Source organism: Ammodytes marinus, assembly GCF_949987685.1.
Source record: "Ammodytes marinus genome assembly, chromosome: 14".
Classification (NCBI taxonomy): domain Eukaryota; kingdom Metazoa; phylum Chordata; class Actinopteri; order Uranoscopiformes; family Ammodytidae; genus Ammodytes; species Ammodytes marinus.
Genome location: NC_137218.1, coordinates 23766200 through 23780537, shown reverse-complemented (window position 1 = coordinate 23780537; position 14338 = coordinate 23766200). Strand labels below are relative to the sequence as shown.

At 39.5% G+C, this 14338-nt stretch overlaps 1 protein-coding gene across 1 annotated transcript in view; it reads right to left on the bottom strand.

Annotated features, from left to right (window-relative positions):
- Window positions 1–14338, bottom strand: part of opcml (opioid binding protein/cell adhesion molecule-like) — a gene marked incomplete at its 3' end in the record, with an annotated part of 149998 nt that overhangs the window by 59905 nt on the left and 75755 nt on the right. Inside the window, exon 2 of the mRNA XM_080041018.1 lies at window positions 13472–13707. Coding sequence (XP_079897144.1) covers window positions 13472–13707 — 236 coding nt within the window. The remainder of the gene's footprint in view (window positions 1–13471; window positions 13708–14338) is intronic.

Sequence of the window (14338 nt, the reverse complement as noted above, 5' to 3'; positions counted from 1 at the left end):
AATGGATGGCTCTTCTTACAGTTTTTTTCGATCGCTAAACCACAGTGGGCACAACTGTAGCTCAATGTGCAAAACTCTAACTACAGTCTGCACTACCAACAGTCATTGGAGCTGAACAGTTCACTTCACCTGCAAAATAGGCTCAGTGCAGCAAACACTATGAATTGTCCTCACTGAGATAACACACACTGTCAGTCAGAATATGCTCTGAGTACAAACACTAGCATCAAACCCCAATACACAAATTACAAACTTTTAATCTTTACAGTTTGAATAATTTGAGTTATTTCACACAAATTACATAATATTTTCTTTGATGAAAGGGTTAAATTCTTTCACATGAAATTGTTTATTTTATAACATACCAGTTTTTTTTAGGAAAACAAAAATAAATGAAAATCTGAAGTTTGCTTCAATAGATACACATTTTGGATATTTTATTGAAAACAGTTCCAAATGTAGTATTTATCTGTGTAAATATTCTATAATTGTAATACAGAAATCTATCCTGTAATGGTGTCATTTACTTTAAGGAAAGGCAACTCTAAGCTGTTTGTTTGCTGGAAACTCCGTATTACAGATGCAACTTTAGATTTTTGCAGATTGGGTTGCACTCTCAACCCTGCCTCTCTCAATGAGAGACCATGATTCACAACAGGATCTATCAGTGTAGCCCTTACTGTATTTCATCAGACATTACAGCTCTGTCTTCATCCACACTCTCACTGCCACTCTTCTCCCTCCAACAACCTGTCTTCATTGGTCCATTTCCCAAAAAAAATATATTTTTGAGCTTTATGTTCACTAACAAGTCTAAAACAAGACATCTTAGTGTTTCAGTTGAAATTGCAATCTGCAGTGTTTGAAATGCACTCATTCTGTTTTGAATGTGTGGTTTACAGTTGTGGCAGTAGTGTGTTAATGTTTGAAAAAAAGGGCTGGAAATCCACAGTGTTGTGCAGGCTGTGGTTAAGCCATGAGATAGGTGTGTAGAGTTTTGAAAATTGTGTTTAATCAATGAAAAACGAGCTAGAGTTTGGTCCAAATGAACCGCTGCTGTGCATAGTGTAGTTAGAGTTGTGCACTTGTCGTTCCAGTTGTGCCCACTGTGGTTTAGCAATCGAAAAAAACTGTAAATATGTGGTCACATTCCCAATTTCTTCCACGGTTTTCTAGAAACAAGGGGTGGCACAACTTCCAAAATGCACAACTTAGGCCACTCTCCCCTATATATGTTCACTAACAAGTCTAAAACAAGACAACTTCTTAGTGTTTCAATTGAAATTGCAATCCGCAGTGTTTGAAATGCACTAGGCATTCATTCTGTTTTGAATGTGTGGTTTACGCTTGTGGCAGCAGTGTGTTAGCATTTGAAAAAAAGTGCTGGAAATCCACAGTGTTGTCCACAGGCTGTGGTTAAGCCATGAGATAGGTGTGTAGAGTTTTGAAAATTGTGTTTAAGCAATGAAAAACGAGCTACAGTTTGGTCCGAATGAACCGCGGCTCTGCATACTGTTGTTAGAGTTTTGCACATGTCGCTCCAGTTGTGCCCACTGTGGTTTAGCAATCGTAAAAAACTGTAACACAAGTTACTCAGAGCTACCATAGGTCAATGACCATGTTTACATGCACAGCAATACTCCAATATTAACCCAGTTAAAATCATATTCTGAAAAAAAAATTGCCCTGTAAACATCAGTTCCTGCTCACCTTAATCAGACTAAGGGGATAGTTGGAGTCAGCCATAATCGGATTATCTGGAGAATTCCGATCTTAGTCGCATTATCGAGGCATGTATACACCCCTTAATCAAACTAAATATTCCCAACGGCCTTTGCTACAGTTTGCGACACAAGCCCTGGATTACAACTGTAAAATTGGTGTGTTTAAAACATTAAGAAAACACTCTTAAAACCAGCAGTGCCATTTTTGGCTGACAAACCAATGCAATACAATGGTAATAACATTAAGAGTGTTCATTTACCTTGGGTGGGACGGAAATTATTGTCGGATAGAACGCATCAAACTCTGATGGCATGATGCTCCTACCACTTTTAGTGAATGTCGCTGGTTTATTCAGAATATGCTGATTGACAAGTAAACAGGAATATTCCAATAGTTGCTGAGCATGGAAACACCATATTTGGATTTTTGTCTGAACCAGAGTATGGATCCAGATCACAATATGGTGTGCATGTAAACATGGTCATTGATGATCAATACAAGTCCAGTGGGAGCTCAAACAAAATGTCAGGTGCATACCAAACACCCCACAACACATCCTATCCATTGATATTAATCGTCAAGCTTTGATTATGGAGGTGCAACGGACTAACTCATAAAACTTTCTTATGGATTGTTTGTTTGAGGCAGTTTTTTGTGTGTAGTGATATACAAGATGTGTTATTGGCATAAACAGTGAACATAATTATTACAATACACAGTACATGGACTGTTGGAAATCTATTAACATTGTCCTGGACTGACACTGGATTCCCAGCCAGAATTATTAAAGCTTAGAGTTCCCTTGACATACCATTGCAGAGGAACTTCTTCAGAGCAATCCTGACTCAATGTGCAATGTGGGGAAAATAAAGGAGAGTGTGTCATATTAGCATATTGTGTGTATGGCATTTGAATTAAGCACATTGTCAGGCTGGTTTCATTTCTATCACTGTTTGCCATAAGATACTGCGAGCATAAAACGGTTCAAGTGTGAGATAAGTGTCTGTAGAAAAAATGATTTCCATGAATTCCTTGAGACTGAAATAGCTGCCTTCTCTTTTCCTTGTACATCAGACAACTGTAGATGCAGGCATTACTGTTCACCATTGCTTAGCAGGCAGTATACATAGAGTATGCAACGGTATTATTTTACATTCTTTATTTCTTCTAGTTGTATTTGTAAGTATGCATTGTGGTTGGACTTTGGGAAATTCAGCAGTTTAATGTATTGTGTTAAGACCATTGTCTCTCTGTAGAGTTGATGCACGTTTGTTCGGTCAAACTAGTTGTTTTAAAGTTTTAGTATTAAACACTAGGCTATAAATACATTTGCACGGATCAGAATCCTGATGATTTCTTAACACAAAATCTCAAGAAATTCAAGGACAGACTTTTCCCTGGACATCCATTTCCTATTACAGCTTAATATAATAAAAACGCTCCTCATAGAGCCATTTGTAATGTCTCCATTAAAGTCTCCTTCTCTCCTGGAAGGACATTTCAATCAGCAGACTTACAATAGCTCTACACAGGTGATACTGATGACATTAGCAATGATTTGACACCTGATGTATTTGTTTTTTGTCTCCTTGTCTTATTAACACACAAACACACGTGCACACGCATGCAAGCACACACACACACACTCACACACACACACACACACACACACACACACACACACACACACACACACACACACACACACAGGAAAGGACACCACACATGTCCAATGGAAGCAAAAACAATGTGTGTGCCTGCAGTGTCTTGCCTTAGTAACATGAACAATGACTCAGTTAGATCCGTCTAAACTGTGCTCCATAATATCTGTACTCAGCTGGTATACTGCTGAATTACAGCAGTACTTTTGTTAGTATTGTGTCTGTCGGACTGGCCTCTGTCTTTATTCTTTTCTTACTTTAACATATTTTTATGCAACAACGTTGAAGCTGACATCAACATCTGCTTCCAACTGTTAAATCATGCCACAACCCTCATTGTAGACCGCACAGTTGACAGTACAACACATTCTAAATGAATCCCAAAAGAAACAACCAACCAAGGAATTCCTTTTCACCTTCAAAATGCAATATAAGTGTTTCCACTGACAAATGTAGGTATAGAGCGATGCTTCTTCAGCCCTGTAGATTCACCTCCATAAAAAAAACACCACTGGGGGAACGTAAGATGGCTGAACTTTAAGGAATAAAAAGACTCAAACACCTAAAAGGAGCTTAGCAAGGGCCCCCAAAAGGCCCGCAAAGGTTACAGGAGATTATGGCAGGCTTCAGGACTTGCTGACTGTCCTTACTCTCGTCTTTCTTTCTTCCACTCTTTCTTTCCTTTCATTCTTTCTCTCTCCCTATCTATTTAATCCTTCCTTCCTTGCTCCTATCTTTTAGTATGTCTTTTCTCTTTTTTTTTAAGTATTCTTAAACTCTACTTGTGAAGCTTTTAATGCAGCTATGTGACCATCCACTTACTATCTACTTTCAGGGTCATAATTAGCAGCAGCACTTGACTGTACTCTGCATGCTGGTGAACTCACTTAGAACCACAGATGAAAGAAAAACTGGCCTTACACCCACTATATAACATTGAAGTTTGTAAATATGAATGTACGTATATGATTACAAAAAAGGGGAAACGGAAAAGCACAATTCCTTTTTGATTAGGCATGTTGAGGCATACACTGGATGTATTCTTGAATAATTAATTCATTAATTAATTAATTAAATAAAAAAAATTGTTAATTCATTCATATGCCTTGGCACATACCAATAGAAAATGTGTTGTTTGTGTGTGGCTAGTGTGATTCGGACATGACACTAGTGTTGCTGTGAGTCTTTGTGTAAGGACCAATGGTTACCATACTGGTCTCTGACTGAACTTGTTCTAAATAAATCTGAATCCGAAAGAAACACTTTCTTTTGCATAATGTCATATTCTTATGCACCTGTCTTAGCTGTCTACCAGGTGTGCATTAGGCATCCCTTCATTCATGGAAAGACGACAAGAGATAATTTAGCATGCACTTTTACAGAAGCTGTAGCCTTTCAAGCCTCGCCTCAAGCATCTGCCTGCTAAATTCAATAACGTATTCCGTGACAATTTACTCAACCACTACACTCTAATTTCAGGTTTTTGACACCTCTGAAAAATAATGCATAAACTTATTATTTAGAAGACCAGTTAATGAATGGACACTCCGCCACACTTTATAGAAATAACAGACTATGGAGCACAGATGCTGCAAACGACATGTCAGTTAATACCCCAGTCTGTGTCCAAGGCCACATTGCTCAACAACTAATTTCACCTGCCTCCACTGATAGATATTGACTGAGGGAGCCAGATCAAGATTGGCACCAGTACCAGTGTTTTCCCACAGCAGCGAATGTCTGAGGAGGTGGGTTCCTGTAACCATGGTGCAATAAATACTATAAACACGATTCAACTAAGGGGAGTTTTTTAAACATATCCATCATTCACATGAATTACATCTGTACGTCATTATACAAAATTACATTACATTGCATTTCATTTAGCTTGACGCTTTTATCCAAAGTGATTTCCATTAAGTACATGCAATCATGAAGTATAAACTCAGAACTGCAAAAAATCATGTTAGCTTCAAATAAGCCAAACTACACAAGTGCTACATGTAAGTTCTACATGTAAGTGAACACATCTTTTATAACTATCCTCTTTCTCAGCCAAGTTGCCAAAATATCCTCGAAATTACACCAAAAAGGGAGGTTTCATGTTCTGGGGCATTGGCACAGGGCCCTGCAAAACGAACAAAAATACCAAGAAATACCAGAGTTAATGATCCAGCCTCTAACAGCAAGTTGCTGTTCAGATCAGGCCTTTTTTAGATCGAATTGCCCTACTACAGTTACGGAAGATAATGACTTCCCCCGTGTGCTAAAAAGGCATCGACTTAAACGCAATATTACATTGCACTAAGCCCAGTACTCTACAGTATCAAACAAAAAAACGTTATTTTTTATTTTTTTTTCCCAGCTCCGACTACTTCATATACTCATGTACTTGTCAGGGCTCAGGGCATATCAAGGAGCACCTGCTGTTTTTCTTCTCATAGGCACATCACACTATTTGCAAACGTGTGGTGGAAGAAGTGGAATACTGATTGAGGGAGTGAGACAATTCATTGTGTTCCTATCCCAATAGATTATATAAACACATGTGCCAGTCAAGGTGCGCACAGTGCAAATGGCAGCACAGAAAAACACGGCCTCTCTAAAAGAAAAATAATATTGTTGTCTGGGAGACTCCGATTCGCAAAGTGCAATAAATCAACGTTGCAAATCTGCAGCTAGAATTTCAATAACTCTTAACATCTCACATCTGTCCTTGTTTTGCCGACAGTTAATTTCAGGAGGTGATGAGTGTGTGCTTCACAATAATAAAATGAAAACATGCTTTTAGTTTTAAATGTGCGAAAGTCAGCGACTCTGGAGAATGCTTGTTGTCAAAATAACTTTTTGTCAAATATCTCCTCACAATCCACTAGGCTGGGTTTTTAACACCGGATTGTTCTTCAGCGCACACACAGTACAGACAGGTAGAGGATGGTGAGGAGATATTGACTGATTTTGACAATAAGTATTCTCAATATCTCCAGACTCCACATTTAGATGCCAATTACAATAGCAATATATTATGTTTGCCATACGACTGTCTCCAATTAAGAAAGGTTATGAGGAATAACTCAATATAAAATCAGTTAACAGATTGGATATTTAATTATGATTTTTTTTATCTAATGAATATCGGTCTTGTAATTCAATTGAACACCTCACACTTGCTCAACTAGTACAAAATAATGGATGGTTGAACAAGGACAAACACTCTTTCCTGCACAAAATCCGAAACATATGATTTTTTGGGCCATGTTGAATTAGGCATGGCACCTTCACAGCCTGAGTATTGAATGCAGTGGTTTAGAAGCATGCATGCCTGGAGAAGTAGCCATAATGGCCTATCTATCTATTGTACAGCTTGGAAACTTTTCTTTTGAAAGTTTTAGAATGTACGATTATAGTGGAAAATGAATCTCTAAGAACTTTTTTCATAAAGTAATTTCCACACTAGCATTATCTTCTCAAGGTTGGGGTGAGTTGGTTCCTTATGTAAGAACTTTATTACAGGTTATTCCATATTCCATGAGGAACTGAACATCTCCTCACTACCTGAGCTGCATATGATTTAGACTGTGAGAGATGAGACACACACACACACACACACACTAGAACAGAACAGCCTCCCTTTTTTTTGCTGTGATGCAAGATCTCAAACCACTGAGCTCCTCTAGCGTCTCTGCTGAAGAAAAGCTGTCTTGAATAGTAACTGGTTTTCGTACAGACAAAACAACTTTGGGATGAATGTTCTAACTAAAGGCAAAATAGCTGGGTATATTTTCAGAGGGGGCTCCTTCGATTTCTCAGCATGTAAAGCATTACAGTTGGAATGGATGGGACCGAGACACAGAGCGGACTGCATGGGGTGAACAATGTGTTTGCTAGCTGTGTTTAGAGATGGAAGCATCATGCAGTGCAGCGAGGTGGAGAAGTTAAGTCGTTACACCGAGGCTAGACAGAGCAGGGGGTCAACCTATTGTACGGTGTTCTGTGTATTTCTGAAAGCTATTTCAGGCAATGATTGAAACAATAGCAAGGTTGATTTTTCTGTGCTAGTCAGATGAACTGCAAAACTAGGAAAATACATCTAGTTCCACCTTTCTGAATAGCATTTAATATAATATACTTTTTCTTTTTATACTACAATTTATACTTTTCTGTACAACAGACACGTTTTATCTTACAATGGTGAAACAATACAAAAACATCCAATTTGATATGTGTGTAGCTCGACTGTGACAGAATAATAATGCAATGCATTAGCTACTGGTCATGAATGAGTTGACTTTTTAAAGGAATCATTCTAAATTATTCCCTATTTCCTTTGTATTTCTCTTGCAAAAGTTACACAGAAAAGTGTCTTTCATGCAAAAATTGCACTGACCGAAGCAGGACTATCTCATTGGGAATTATTTCTAAGTGTCATAGGGTGTATTCACACATGCCGTGTTTAGTTCGGTTGAAACAAACTCAGATGCACTTCCGCCTTCGGTGCGCATCTTTCAAGCAGGTGTGAATACAGCAATCACACTCGGGGGCGGACCAAACAAGCACTCCGAGACCCAGCTGAAGAGGTAGTCTCGGTGCGCTTCCATACGCACTCTGCTGCAGTTCGTTTGTGGTGTGAATTTGTCCGGACTCGATCCGACCCAAATGCAGGAGGCACTGTGCCTTTTTTTTTATTTTCTTTTTTTAATAAATTGCCGTCAGCTTCACATTATGGGAAAGTGTTGTTGTCGCCATTGTTAGGACGATAAGTTGTGGTTTGACCGGGAGCCTAGAACAATATATTACATTTGATCGAGAGGATGCGTAAAAATGCTGAATGTGTTCTGCGATCAGATGAAGGAGAGGGGAGTGTCTCCCGCACAGTGCCAACAGGTTCACGCTGCGCTGATACACAGCTTAATCAGCTGAGTGTCGGCTTGAGCCTATTCTTCTCGCGAGCCGCACGTCCAGCAGCAAAAATACAGTAAAAAATATGTTTCACTTCGGCTACATATTATAACCATAAGAAACAACAATAATTTTATGTTTTTATTCTTTATTTAAAGGCTAGATGTAGGCCTTTTTATTATTTTTAACCCCATATTATATCAATGATATATTTCGCAGTTTTTACTTCGTTCTTCCTGCTTCTCTCCACCCCAGAATGTCTGTCCAATGAATGAATGACCTCAGATCACGTGTGGTTTTGCTTCGTAATGCTGGTTCACTTGCAAAAGGGGCAATATGAGAGTGGACCACACCAAACAAAAAATATCTAACCTCTATTTGGTCTGGACCAAAGCAAGTGAACTAGCGGACTTTCCCAGTGTGAATACACCCTTAAAGGGATAGTTCACTATTTTTGAAGTGTGCTTGTATGGCGTACTTAAGCATAGTGCATTTTACCTTGTGGAGATGGTCAGTGCAGTCACTATAAGGACTTTAGGGGAGATGTCACTGTAGCAGAAGTCAGCCTTGTTGCAGTCTGGGCCATAACAAAAACTCTTTTTCGCCAACGTATATAAATGCTAACCTAGAACTTGACTATCCGTAGCAATCATCCAATAAACTGAAATTATATTCTTTCAGTTTGTTGCCAGACATCTGTTTATTGTTTTGCATCACTCTGCCAATCAGCTGCTGGACTCAGAGTTAGTGTCGGTTATTGAAGAGACACAGGAACACATAAACAGCTGTCTGGTGGCAAACTAAAGCTGTGGAACAAATCTCTGTTTAGTGTACAATTGAACAGATATATATTTTTTCAGGTAAGCTTTTATATATGGAGAAAAAAAAGTGTTTCTCCTGGCTCTGTCTGCAACAGTTCAATGCTGACTTATGCTACAGCGACATCTCCCCTTCACTCCTCGTAATGACTGCACTGATCCCCATATCCATAACATATTAACCATGTGTAAGTACACCAAACTACTCCTCCACTTAAAAAAAAACACTGAACTATCCCTTTAAGTCAAGATGCAGTTACACCCAAGACTATGCCTGTTGCTATGCCATTTCAGAGAATGCCAAAGAAACTGAAGTCCTTGGAATTTGGATCAGAGTGTAACTAGCACTCCAGTCCTCGGCTACTACTTCCCATAGATCCGCTACGCATCACAAAGCACTCTAGGATTATTATTCTATCTTGTAGTGTGGCCCAACTTCACTCACTGAGTCCACTCTCTGTGTGTGTGTGTGGTACAGTCACCATGGGAGCAGATGCCCTATATTCCTGAGGGCATCGGCTGACAAGGTCACGGGCCTGATTGATGTTAGCCTCCAGAGTCCCTTCCATGTGTACAGGTTCAACACCAATCTCCATTTTCTGAAGTGCTAGAGAGAGGGGAGAGAGAGTGTGTGTGCCCTGTGGGGAATAGAAGGGACCGCTAACTACCCCCTATGGACCTCCTGATCTGTCTTAGTGGTACCACCATAATGGCTTCATTCATTTCTTACCATGGGGATTGTGACACAAATCTGTGCCCCCTTTCTATTATAAGTTCCTGTCGCAAACAAATCTTGCAAAGCTTAATAAGTGGCAACAATAGTATGTTAAAGCCACAGTGAGCAACTTTTTTTTCCATATAAATGAGATGTTACATTCAAGCCATTGGCAAACAAGTTGACACAAAGTTGATTAAGCCTATCAGCTCCGCAAAACTCTCTCTGTATTTCTCAGTAGGGCAGCGTTTACAAACTGGTGTCGCCCCCCTGATACTTGCGCAGGAGCTCAGAAAAATCCCAAGAAGCGCCCAAGAAATTATTCAGTTGGTGATTCAGAAAAAAACTGGATGTACATCAGAAGGTACAAAATCCATGTGCAATGTTATGCACTATAGCTTTAACACTGTATCCATCATGTTGGGTGCTCTCATGCCTGTAATCATTCCAAGGGAGCATTGCACCCCTATTCTAGGGCTTGCATGGCAGACATAGTGGGCCATGCTATTTCACCGCTTGTCCATCTTTGCCCTCAAATGAACATAGGGATTGCTTACATAGCTATATCGTCTACTTCACCGCATTTCCCCCCCGGTGGATCAATAAAGTATTTCTGATTCTGATTCTGATCTACAGAGGACATACAGAAACACAGAAGAAAAAGGCAGTATGAATTATGTATTCTACTAAGCCCCTGTCTCTTCCCCTATCCTCTCCTCCCGCCACCGTGCCACAAACAGAAAGTGTGTAAAAATTCATATGAGGGTCACTGTGTTTGCTCCTTTGCAAATGTCTTCCTGCCAGATGCCACTCGATCTTAAATCCCATCTGATTCTGCATGAGATTGTAATCCAAAACATGAGAGAAAGCTAATCAGTTGATTCATAGATGGCTTTTGCTTTACAAACATCCATCCTATCACGATATTATACATGTTTACAGTTTAAGCAATATTAAACAAGAGCTAGTGCTGGTGTACTGAATAACAGCACCTCCTGTCTACGGCTGAATCACAGTTGTGCTAATATTCAGTATAACGGACCGACCTGGAGTGTGATACTGCTTTTATACAACAGTTTTGCAAGTTAGATTTAGGGGAGAACGGGGTAATTTGTCACATGGGTTGGATGTCACATTCGTTATATCTCGCCACCAGAGCGCGCTAGCTCTGAAATGTTGATATAAAAAAGGTCCAGAATTGGGATCAGAGGTCACATACATAGACTTCCTTGGAGGAAGACAGCTGCATTTCAGGTGAGAGGATGTTTTGTGTTTTTCATGTCAAATTCTCAGTATTTTTCTTCTAGGCTTTTACACAATGGGTTTATAACAAAACACTTGTTACCCTCAGAAAGTGTGAAGGGTAAACTATAGTTTAGATTGTGGTTAGCAAGCTAATTAGTTGTCAGATGGTTGTTGGCCTTGATGCTAGCAAGAAATTCAAGTTGGGGTTGGTCGTCAAATTTTTTGGGGGGTTGGTTGTCACATGTTATCTCAAGGCTGCAGCCAGAAAAGGAACCCAATAACGAAAGAAATTGTCAAGCTGTATCCTCACTGACACCCCAGAGAAGGAAAGAATAGAGCAGGAAAAGGCAGCTAGCAAGCAAAAGAGAAAAGGGCAACAAAATCAAAACAACCCAGTGCATCCCAAACTAGACCAGCTGCCAAGGCTACAGAACGTTATGTAGGCCTATTTGTCAACTTGACAATGCAATTAAACATTCAAATTTGGTTCTGCCTCCTTGCCTTCTTTTTAAGATTTTTCCCATTAAGATAACATTGTGACAAACAACCCCATTGTGTGTGACAACCGACCCCTTGATGGGGTTGGTTGTCACAATGTGTCAGAGTGTCTTTGATGGTAAATTACTTCTTCATTACAATAAGTTGGAAAAAAAGAGAGACACACATTTCTAGCCAACACCTTAAGCTTCAATTTAATGTAGGAATGGCTATTGACAGATGTTTTGGTGATGAGCAATTCTCACTAGAGTAAAAAGTGTGCCTACTTACCCCGTTCTCCCCTATTCATCTCCCTTTTTATTGTGTTTTTTTTATTGATTTATCAAACATCTTTTTTTTTCTACCCGCCTAATGATTGTTAGAATACAGCAGATTCTTGAAAAGTGCATTCCTTTTGTGAAATTGAGAGTTACAGCAAGTCTGATAGTTGGAGCAGGTGGGTGTAACAACACAAAGAGAGCCACCTCCAGTGCTTTGTTGATTGATCAAAGCCCAGTTTCACCCATTCACTGGATCACATGGCTCCTTTTGAGTGTGAGCTTGCAGGTTGTGCTATTCAAGGTCGAGAAAATAATACAAAGACATCCACTGAGAAGAATAATTGGAGACATACTTTCTTGTCTGTGCGAGTGAATATGCCTGCAAGTTGACATTTGCAAAGATCATATACATTTTTTTTTTTCATAAAATGAGCTAGATGTCAAAAGAGAAATCCCAATTTAAAGTTGAAGACAAAAAAAACTTGAAAAAAATCACACAAACATGGCACAATTTGCATCTCCACAATGTACTGTGTTCTCTCTGACTGTATGCAATGCATCTTCAACAACTATACTTCATCTAAGTTGTTTTTAATGATGTCGGTTTAGGCCAGCTTTGTGATGTACACCTCAAATTCCAACTCCGAGTGGTTGTGCTAATTGTTTCTGGAAACTCACCATGAAGGAAATAGATTTAACTATAAGAGATAACAGTTGAGTACAGAACTTTCCAATGAAACCTAGCCGGCAAATTTTTTTTCCATGTACTGTGCCCTAAATCAATATCCATCAGCAATCTGAAATTAAATCGAGATTGAATCCCGGTTTCATCACCAGGTCGAATGCTCGCTGCATTCCACGTAATCACACAATCCTAAAACAGAAGACGGACCATTTCTTATTGGATTTGTCTGAGGACTCGAGAACAACTTGACTTTACAATTCTCCCAATACCAAGAAGCTCTTCCCATGCTGCTCTTGTTTGACACTTTTGGTTATTCTTTGGGACTCTCAATGACCACTTTTACATGCACAGCAATTATCCTATATTAATTAATTAATTGTTTTATTTTATTTTATTATTATAAATCATATTCCAAAGAAGATACTGCCATGTAAACAGCAGTTTCTTCTCACCTTAATCAGAAAAAGGTCATAGTAAGCCATAATCGCATCAAGTCATTTTGAGAATTCGGATCTTAGTCACATTATTGAGTTATGTATACACCCTACTAAATATACAAACCAGGGTTTTTTCTGCGTTTTTCGGCATTTGCCCCAGTTTGCGACGCATGCCTTGGTTTACAGCTGTTAAACTAGTGTGTCTTAACATACAACAAGGCTTCTTAAAATAAACCGTTTAATTGTTGGCTGACAAAACCATGCCAAGACAACGATGATGACCATAAAGAGAGTTCATTTTCCTTGGATTGAACAGGATTTTTTTTGGCAGAAAAAAATGTGCTCGCATTTGACGTTATGGTGCTTCACTGCTGCTAGTGAACATCGCTGGTTTATCCAGAACATGCTAATTGACATGTTAGCGGGCATGTAAACACCTTCTTTGGAATACTATCTTTACCGGAACATGGACCTTCATCAGCTGTGCCTGTGTATGGGGTCACTCAATAGGACTGTGGAGGTCCTTACCTTGGACGATGAGATGCACTTTAGTGGATTTTGGTTTCTTGTTTGTGAGGATGGAGCAGACGTAGGGCCCTTCGTCGTGGACGTCGACATTTTGGATCTGAATGCTGTACTCTGTGATGGCTGTGTTCTCCATCAGGATGACGCGAGGATCCAGAGACCACTTCTCACTACCCGCGAATAGGATGGTGGTGCGATTGAGCCAGGCCACCCTTGATACTTTGCTGTCCACATTGCATCTGTTAGGAATAAAGAAAGGACACACAGAAATCCATCAGACATTTAGGCAATGTTTGATGATTGTAACACTTTGTCTCTTTGCAAATCTATATAGTGCACAACTGATGTCGCCCACATGAGGAATTCTGAGAAATGACAACAACACAGATGCATCTACATTAAGGTTAAACCTTCGGTGATCTAGAAGGATTTTATAACTCCTGCTGTATGTCCAGGTTTTTTGTAAGCAGTAGAATCAACCATTGAAACATTTTGTGGGCACTTCTTGGGATTTTTCTGAGCTCCTGGGATAGTATCGGGGTGAAATTTGCCGGTTTGTAAACGCTGCCTTACAGAGAGCTACAGAGAGAGTTTTGTGGAGCTGATAGGCCAGATCAACTTTGTTTCATCTCGTTTGCCGATGGTTTGAATGTAAATGACAAGAAACAGTAATGTACCATATAGCTTTAAGCTTCAGGACACCAACAAAATCACCACTCAAATGGAAATTTGAAAAATTGCCATTTTGACCTCAAGGAGCTATGAAACAGAAACACGTTCAAAGGAGGGTACAGTTGCGATTGTGGTCATGCGATTTTAATGAGAAGGCAGTTAATGTTAATAGAGTGCACTGTGAAATGCCAACTTCTA